The sequence below is a fragment of the Giraffa tippelskirchi genome, chromosome 1 (genome assembly GCF_054371585.1).
Source record: "Giraffa tippelskirchi isolate mGirTip1 chromosome 1, T2T-mGirTip1v1.2.pri, whole genome shotgun sequence".
Classification (NCBI taxonomy): Eukaryota; Metazoa; Chordata; class Mammalia; order Artiodactyla; family Giraffidae; genus Giraffa; species Giraffa tippelskirchi.
This window is the reverse complement of record NC_137275.1, coordinates 206,438,681-206,448,542: the sequence shown is the minus strand read 5'-3', so window position 1 is coordinate 206,448,542 and position 9,862 is coordinate 206,438,681. Positions and strand designations below refer to the sequence as shown.

The 9,862-nt window shown below is 40.7% G+C and overlaps 1 protein-coding gene across 8 annotated transcripts in view; it reads right to left on the bottom strand.

Moving 5' to 3' along the window:
* Nucleotides 1-506: 506 nt before the first annotated feature.
* PLPPR1 (phospholipid phosphatase related 1) overlaps nucleotides 507-9,862 on the bottom strand; it is a 646,134-nt gene continuing 636,778 nt past the window's right edge. For all 8 annotated transcript variants that reach the window (XM_081573011.1, XM_081573017.1, XM_081572982.1 and 5 more), the window contains 2 exons: nucleotides 7,419-7,550; nucleotides 507-1,620 (listed from right to left, as the gene is read on the bottom strand). In XM_081573011.1, the coding sequence (XP_081429137.1) occupies nucleotides 1,588-1,620; nucleotides 7,419-7,550 (165 nt within the window). In that variant the 3' untranslated portion in view covers nucleotides 507-1,587. The remainder of the gene's footprint in view (nucleotides 1,621-7,418; nucleotides 7,551-9,862) is intronic.

The following is a 9,862-nucleotide window of genomic DNA, read 5'->3' as shown; positions in this document are numbered from 1 at the left end:
TTCTCCCACTGTGTCCAAAAGTCTGTTCTCTATGTCTGGGTTCACTGTTTTGAACAACCAGATTATGGTTGTGGCTTAGCATTGGGGATGAGTAGGGGTTTCAACACTTCCCTTTCTTGCCCACTTCCCCAACTTTTAGTCTGACGTCACTCAAAAGATGTGTGTGAATGTTTATACATGTAAGTGCAAATGAGTTTAGGCCAGAATGAGATGTAGGATGAGTTTTAGCAGAGTCAAAATGACCCTGAATTTTTCCTGATGCCTTAGAAGTATCTAAGGGCAGACTGAAGACAAAGGTAGCTTGCTAGAAGACAAAGGTAGCTTAAATTCACAAATTCTTTGGCCTAAACACACATACTCCTTCATGAAAGGGCATATCAGTCATGCCTCTATTATGACTGATCCCAATAGGCAGGGAGCTGAAGAGGATAAACACTGAGGTCACATCATTGTAAGTCTTCAAATACTTGGGGGGTGAAGCATCAAACAAAGGACATGAGCCAAAATTCATTTTGTGAATAACTTTTTTCTTTAGAAAAAAAAATATGTACAAAAAAAGCTAAGAAGAACCAACATGGAAGTGTTGAGAAAACATTTGGATAGATACAGACAAGGGAGCTCCTGCTCTCAAGGAAGGAACACGTTAGTTATTACCATGCTAGAAAAATGAGATGCAGTTAAAATTCTAGAACAATTAAAAGCCACAAAGTCAAGCTGCTGCTTTGGGGCTCTAGGTTGTAGATGCTCTGATATCCTCTCTGTAAAATAATACTGTGCAAACTGTAAAATATTCATTTTCATATAAAGTCCATACAATATGATATACAAAACTGAGTTGACAGGGGATGCTGGTACTGGCTGGTTTTTTGGGAAAGACAGCTGCAGTGTTACCTGCCAGCCCAAGGGCATGATTACAGAAAGATCTTGAATTTCTTAACCAGGAGAGGCCATCATCTAAGGATCATACCAACATCCTCAAAACCAGAATTTCCTGCCATTGCTTGTGTAACTTAGGTGATTTTTTTTCTTATTAATATGTTACTTTAACTTGGGATGCAATCATATGTTAAGAAGTCAGAATATAAAGTTCTTTTTCAAAGTAATACTTTTTTCTACACAACTGGTTTTGAGATTTACCATTAACCAACATTGTTTTCCCTGCAACTCAAAAGTTAAGTTTTTTTTTAAATTCAAAAATTCCAGAGGAGGCAGCAACTGTGATAATAAAAGAGTAAAGTGAATTATTATATTTCATTTCAGTGTCTATAAAACTGATAAAAGAAGGTTTGTGTACAAATATCACAAAACAACATCAATCATTGAATAAATGTGGTTCTTCAATGCACACCTGAACAAGAAGAAAACTTTGTTTAAAATTCTGGCATAAATATATTAAAGCTGACAAAAAAAAAAAAATCAGGGCAAGCTACATCACTTCCTCATACAAAAAAATGTACAAAACATTAGCCTCTAACTAGATAAACATAATACTTGTCTTCACAGTTTGATATCAAGTAACTGTGTCTTGAAGTATCGAATTGGAGGGTGATTAAAAAAAAAAAAACAGCTTGTGACACGTCAGCCGTTTCAGGTAACTTCGGTCATGGAGGCAGAGTGATTCTGCGAACATAAGCAGATACAATCTTAGTTGACTCATGCACACACTCGCACTTCCCTCAATATCCCCTTGATTCCTGTCTCAAGATCACAGTCTTTTACTTCTCCCTGACGTGCGTTTCCAAGGCCCCTCAACTTGTTACCTCTTCTATTAAACCTTCCCTGATTGTTTTTCAACCAAAATAAACTCATCTGTCTTGTATTATACTTAACTGTATTCTATGAAACATTTGAAGATCTCAAAGTAATTTTAGCTGCATCCCACATTTTTTTTTTTTTAGTGTTGTGGTTTTAATTTTGAACAGTTCTAATCTTTGAAAAATTTCCATATGATGTATTCTGAGCCATGAATTTTCAGAGCAGTGAGTTTAATGTTTTCAAATGCATAGCAGTTTTGGTTTAAGGTATCTTTGAATTTCTGGAGAATGTCATCTGTGTGATCTATTGAATAGATTTTTTTTAAACAAGTTTTTTTAAATTATGAAAATATAACACTGAATGCTTTTAAAGTTTCTTGATTTGCTTTATAGTCTTACATGTAGTTTGTTTTAAATGTTTGTGTTTTGAGGATTATATATTGCCTTAGATGAACCTTATTAACTTTTTACTATATTTTGTTTGCTTATTACTGAAAAAAGTGTTAAAATGTATAATTGCAGTTTTATCCACTTTTCCTTGTAGTTCTGTTAATTTTTGTTTATGTGGTTTGTTCATAATAACCCTTATCTCTTGTTTTATATAACATATATAATCCCACCTTTTTTCAGGCCCAAGGCTTTCTCTTTTGTTTGAACTTAAAATTCCCAGTTTATGGTATTGATAATACCTTAAGAAATGGTGGCTTTAGAGCTAATTATTATGGGTTTCCAGATTCCTGTTTGTTTTTAGGACACTAGAGATTCATATTCCTGAGAGGGCAAAAGTGAATTTTAGAAACTGAGTATCCCATATTTCTGAAGGTACTTTTATCTACCATATTTGTGAAAACTGAGGTTTTTGCATTTCTTGCTATAATGTGAAAAACTTATGCTTTTGCTTTTATAGTATGCTTCCTTTAAAAAAAACTTTCATCAATAGTTTGGTCATTTATATGTTTTTAAGATTTCATTTAAGAGTGAATGGTAAAGATAAAGTAGTTCAACAGCCTAAGATAACTAACTTGGTGACTTTGTACAGATTTCTTTAACTCTCCAAGTCTCTTTTTTTTTTCTTCCTATTTATGATATGAAGTCTATAAGCATTAGAATTCCTGTGGGATGATTTTCTTACATGGCTTTTCACCCCAGAATGGCTGAATCAGAATCTCCTGGAATAAGGTCATAGGCATGTGGGTCCTGGGATAGAGTGAATCCTTTTGTTGTTACTGTTGTTAAAGAAAAATATATCTCATCTCCCCCCTGTACGCATCAGGAGACACAAGAGACTTCATACCACACAGTGAGTTAACACATTGGCTCCTCTCTCATTTCTTTGTTAATATAAACTGTGTTCAACAAGAACACATTTGCTCAACACTAAGCTTGATTTCGCAGGTGAAAATGGGTATGAGGCTGCAGGGCGAGGAGAGCTCGGAGCAGGTCTCCAGGATTCAACTCTGTGGGGTCGCAAAATAACACTTTGGAAACTTGGGACCATTTTTGTTTCATTTGAATTCTACAGTTTTTTACTTTCTGGTTTCTCTTTAGCCCTGGGGAAAGATTTTAGAGAATGTACTGTCTCAATCACAGAAGGCCAAGTATTTAAATTTGAGCTGATCGTTTAGAGGGGAAGAGAGAAGCAATCTGGGCAGCCTGCAGCCCTGGGGCTCCGTGTGGCAAAGGAGAAAGTATGTCTCAGGGGAACAAAAGGGAGGGTGAGGGCTTCCCTCCCCAGCAAGACAGTCTTCTTGAGGTGCTCTGAACAGCGGGATGGATTTCTCATGAGAGAATGTGTGCTCTGAAGAGAGGTTCATCTCTTCTCTCAGATTCCCACAGTCCTCCTCCTGGGAAGACGGCTCTATCCCCAAAATTACGAAGGAGCAGCAGTTTCTAGTAGAAGCCATAGCTGCTGTTATTGCACAGGAAGCTTTCGCCCACAGCGGGGAACACAGGGCATATTTGTTTTGGAAGAGCTGTGCTCAGTGTAAACTCTGCCAGTGCTGTGCAGCTCAGCCCCCACACACTGGCCCCTATGGCGTGTTTCCATATTCAGTGCTGAGAGCTGTAGATTTCAAAATGGAATTCTCCTTAAACCTCAGGCTGTGTGGTGTAGAGAGCAAGCAGGGCCTTTAGAATTGGATGGGCCTGTGTCTTAATCTTTACTGAGTGACCTTCAGCGTATTACTTAAACTCTTTGTGCCTTACTGCATCTATAAAATAGAAGAATAAGGCCAATTGCAGGATTATGGTAAAGACTGAATGTCATAGCTTGCACCATACGCTCATTTCCTTTTCTTGACCCACAAATAAAGGGTATGTCCTTCTAATCACCCACGTGGAAAGCAGATGCTTGGATATTGCACAAATGGCAGGAAGGCATCGCTTAAGAGGCAGTACTTTCCACCCAGCTTCCTGTAGCTTCATTGTGACCAGCCTGCAGCAGTCCTGTTCATCATTACTCACAAACTGTTTACCATGGAGGTTCAGATATTGACGGTCGTCCAATATCTATGGGGTCGCACAGAGTCGGACACGACTGAAGCGACAGCAGCAGCAGCAATTTTAGGTTCTTGGTTTTGACTAAAGGGCCTAGTTCATATTTTGATCCTGGCTTGCATCTGTCTATTCATCTGACATTTATTTCACACCTAGTGAATGCCGGGAAATATGGAGAGTAAGAAGGACATGGTTCATAGGGTTTGTATCTTTAATCTCTCAGTTCCTTGGGGAGGCAGATATGAGGGCAGTCCTGACATGAACTGTGAGGGGCAAATACATGTTGGGCCCTGAGGGTCCTTCGGCCGAAGCCTGGTATTCACAAAAGGCCTCAAACTGTGTGCAGACAAGGTGATACACGTGGAAGTAAAGACATGGACAGATTTCAAAAGTTCAGTTACTGCCTGTAGTGAATAATGATACATATATTTAAAGAATTTTAAAACTCTGTACTGTGGATTGGTCGGTTGTGTGGTCATGCCCTACTCTTTGCAACCCCATAGACAATGTAGCCCCCCAGGCTCCTCTGTGCGTGGGATTCTCCAGGCAAGAATACTGGAGTGGGCTGCCATTTCCTTCTCCAGGGGATCTTCCCGACCCAGGGATTCAACTCATGTCTCTTACTTCTTCTGCATTGGCAGGCAGATTCTTTACCACCACACCACCTGGAAGCCCCTATATTGCAAATATCGGGTTCTGAAACCCTGTTTGGTACTTCAGTTTTCAATGCAAGCAGAATCCCCCAAAACACGGCCTGGGTGTCTCTTGGCTTTAGTCAACTACTACTGGTCCTGAGGGAGAAGAGAAAAGTCTGGAGAAGGCTTCAGACAGAAGGTGATGCTTGAGCAGTGTTGAGGTGGAAAGAAGGTGCTCTTAGACCAGGACATTCAGGGCAAGGGCAAGGGCATTTACAACGAGAGACTACATGTTTGTGGAACTTGGCAAACATTTCATTTTGCTTTTTAAATTGACCTTTGTCACTCGTTGCTTCATCTCAAAGATAGAGGGAACCACTCTAACTTCGGGATCTTCCCTGGTGGCTCAGACAGTAAAGTATCTGCCTACCATGTGGGTAGGCCTGGGTTCACTCCCTGGGTCGGGAAGATCCCCTGGAGAAGGACATGGCAGCCCACTCCAGTACTCTTACCGGGAAAATCCCATGGGTGGAGGAGACTGGCAGGCTACAGCCCATGGGGTCGCAAAGAATCGGACACGACCGAGCGACTTCACTTCACTACTCTGACTTCACTGGGTTTAAGAACAGTTAGAAGAAAAACTAGGGTTTTTCATTACAAGGTTTCATTATGTAGCTAATTTGTCATTCAACCTGCATTAACTGGCTGTACATAAATAAACCAGTGATAAAATTTTCAACATGTTACTTCTAATTAGACCAAGTCAAAATTTTCACCTTAATATAGGTGAAGAGAAAACAAAACACTCAGCACGGGGTTTAACGGAGACTCCTAAATATTTTTTTCCCAGGTGGAAATAGATTTTTTTCCTTGTTCATTAATACAACTGGACTTCATTAAATGTGAAAAGAAATAGGATAGTTTCTCAGATGTCTGATAGTTATTAATCTTTAGTGAAATATTTTATACTGTATTGATAGGAAGTATCTGCTAAGTCCAGTGGGAGGAGATTTGCTTTCCTCTTATACTCTATAAAGATGATTTAGTAAGGAGATGCCAAATACAATAAGACTTCAAGGTAAACAGACTATTACAGAAAATAAACATTTTAGCTAGGACTCAGCTACATGAAAATCAAATCCTGGTTTTATTATTAGTTATCCCTGCTCTGTCTGCTCAAAGAACTATTCACCCCAACTCTCCCACTTGCTTGCCATGTGTCTTGGGTGAGTAATTTAATATTGCTATCTTCATATTCCCCTCTCTCTGTGAAATTGGAATTATACTACCAATTCAGTAAGTTTTTGTTCAAAAAAATATATATATTTGTAAAGCACTTAGCAATTGTCTCAGGCAAAAGTCAGGCTTTATACCATGTATCAGGGCTCATTTTGGCTGGCACATCTTCTCTTTGTCTTTCCCTGCCTTACAATAAATTTTTTCTTCATTTGTGTTCACAAAACACTTTGTGCATCTGATTCAGCATGCCATATTATGATAATTCATTTATATACAGGGCTTCCCAGGTGGCAGAGTGGTAAAGAATCTACCTGCCAATGAAGGAGATTCCAGTTCTATCCCAGGGTCAGGAAGATCCCCTGGGGTAGGAAATGGCAACCCACTTCAGTATTCTTGCCTGGAGAATACTATGGACACAGGAGCTTGGCAGGCTACAGTCTATGGGGTCACAAAGAGTCAGGCACAACTGAGCATGCATGCATTTATATACACCTTTCCTGATTATAAGTTCCTTGAGCATGAAGACTGTGTGGCTAGTTGTCTTTATCTCTGGCATGAAGCAAGGTCCTAATGTAAACAAGGTCCTAATGTAAACAAGGTCCTAATGTAAACAGCAAGTACTGTTGCACTGAATTTTTGATGGTCATCAAAAGAGATCCAAAAGGATATTTAGTTACCTTTTTTAATGTGCTTCCAGTTTACATCTATCACGGAATGTAACAAAGCATTTCTTTCCAAGTGTTGTCCTACATACTAAATCGAATTGGCCTTCCACAAGAGTTGGTCTAAATTTCACAAGTGTGTTATTACATTGAAGGTCAAGATGTCCTGAAGCAGCTGGGGTTTAAGTTAGACATTACTAAGAACCTTGTGATGATTCATGATGTCCATGCCCTGAAAGGAATATGGGACTAATTGAGGGAAGCTGTGAAGTTCTTGACGGCCTTTATGTCAGATTTTTATTGCTTTTTTTTTTTTTTAAGTTTTTTTTTTTTTTATGTGGACCATTTTTAGAGTCTTTATTGAATTTGTTATAATATTGTTTCTGTTTTATGTTTTGGTATTTTTGGCCATGAGGCACGTGGGATCTTAGTTCCCTGACCAGGGATTGAACCCACACCTTCTGCATTGGAAGGCAAAGTCTTAACCACTGGATTGCCAGGGAAGTCCCCAGATTTTTATCGCTGTTGGGTGGATTCAGTTGTGTCCTGTTTTCACTAGAGGAATGGTTAGTTGACTTCCAAGATAAGCCTGGAGCCTACAGGTTTTGTTGGCTAAAACCACTTTACTGTACCTGTGCACTTAAGGTTTCCAGAGGGCTTTCTATCCTTGGGAAAGCCATGAGGGGTACTCCACGGGGGTCCTCGGGCTTGGGTTTGGAAGGCGATCCTTGTGTTCCTTTAAAGTTATGGACCACACACATTCCCTGCAGGATGAGGTGAAAAAAGATTAGGGTCAGATTGCAGCTATCAATGCCTGGCTATCTCTGTGGGTGGCAGGCCTGCCCCTTAGAATGTCATTGCACAGTGACTTTTGAGCCAATGAGTAGGGACCATGGAAAGACCTGGGGCATGGTCCAGGCTGTCTACTGCTGAGCACATTTGAGGTGCTGAGGAAGCATCTGTTTGATCACCAGACGGCCAGGGATACTCAATCTATCCCCACTGAACCTGTTTCCTGACCTGTAAAAATGGGAATAACACCTGCCTTGTAGATTTACATTTAAAAGACATGATGCATGTAAACCATCTCATAGTAACAGCTAACATTTACTGAGGGCCACTTATGTATCTGGCATTGTCTAAAGGGTTTTAGCCAATTTCATATGACTACTCAACATTCTTATAAGGGAGGTACTATTATCCTCTCCAACTTAGATAAGGAGGCACAGAGAATTTAGATAACTTTCCCAAGGCTACATAAACTCCGTAGCCTCTAAATCAGTCCACTGTAGGATTTGGCTTCTTAAGTGCCAAGTGAGTGAAGTCGCTCAGTCGTGTCTCACTCTTTGCGACCCCATGGACTGTAGCCCACCAGGCTCCTCCATACATGGAATTTTCTAGGCAAGAGTACTGGAGTAGGTTGCCATTTCCTTCTCCAGGGGATTTTCCCGACACAAGGATCGAACCCCGGTCTCCCACATTGCAGGTAGAGGCTTTACCGTCTGAGCCACCGGGGAAGCCCCTCAATGGGGCTTTCACTGACATACTATTGGTCCCTCTGTGAGTCATCTGTTTCTCGCACCCTTAGGGAAATACCCTCTGAGAGATCAGTATCTCAGCATCACTCGGCACCACTTTTGCTGCTGCTCCACAGAGCATGCGCATTTAAGTCTCCCGTCTTTCACTTTACGAAGACTGGATCCCTAAAAAAAGAATTTTGAATTCAAGTGGAGCTTGCCAGTTAGTGTTCTGAGTAAATGTGAGCACTTTCTGTGTGTGTCTGAGCAGGTAAAAACATTGGGGAGCTCTGAGTTAGAAGTTGGGAGAGACATATGTGCCTTTTATATGTTGGGGAGGACATATAGGCAGAATCCCTGTATGGAAGGGATAGGACAAGGAGAAGTTAGGTCACGGGCCTGTGAAATCCATCTACATGTGATGTTAGTCTTCATGGGTGCCTTGGACCAGAAAGGGCAGAATGGGAGGAAGGACAGCAGACTGTGATGATTTCTGTCTGCTAGGAGAGGCTTGCTGGATGTTATTAGGAGACTGATTTCATCATGCACAGCCTCTTGAGGCCTAGTGATTTACTGTAAACCCTTCTGGGTGTATTTTAAATCCTTGAATATATATATATATCAATACATATATATATATATATATACGCACATATATATACACACAGATATATATTTATGTAAATTTATTTTTGGCTGTGTTTGGTCTTCATTGCTGCTCAGGCTTTTCTCTAGTTGTGTCGAGCGGGGGCTCCTCTATAGTTGCGCTGTGCTGGCTTCTTACTGCAGTGGTTTATCTTGGTGCAGAGCACAGATTCTAGGAGCTTGGGTTTCAGCAGTTGCAGCTCCTGGGCCCTAGAGCACAGGCTCCATAGTTGTGGTGCACGGGCTTAGTTGCTCTGTGGTATGTGAGATCTTCCCAGATCAGGGCTCAAACCCATGTTTCCTGCATTGGCAGGCAGATTCTTTACCACTGAGCCACCAGGGAAGCCCAGTCCTTGACTATATTTTTAAAAACTGTACCTCCACGGTATGTCCGTGCAATGGAATGCTACATAGCATGAGAAAGGAATTACTGATACAACTTGGATGAATCACAAAATAATTATGCTGAATGAAGGAAGCCAGGAAAAAACACATACATATTGTATAATTCCATCAACATTAAATCTTACAGTAACCTAATACAGAAGATCAGTGGTTGCTTAGGAATGAGGGGGAGGGAAGGGTGGGAGAGAAAGAGGTATCTGAAGGTCAAAATTGTACTATTTCTTGTATGCCTAGCTTCCTTGTTGACTCAGATGGTTAAGAATCTGCCCACAATGCGGGAGACCCAAGTTCTATCCCTGGGTTGGGAAGATCCCCTGGAGAAAGAAATGGCAACCCACTCCAGTATTCTTGCCTGGAGAATTCCACGGACAGAGGAGCCTGGTGGACCACAGTCCATGGGATTGAAAAGAGTTGGACATGACTGAGTGACTAACACTTTCACTTTATCATACCTCAAATCTATAAAAATGAACCAAAACCCTTCTTCAGGAAGTGTTATGTGGTTGAGA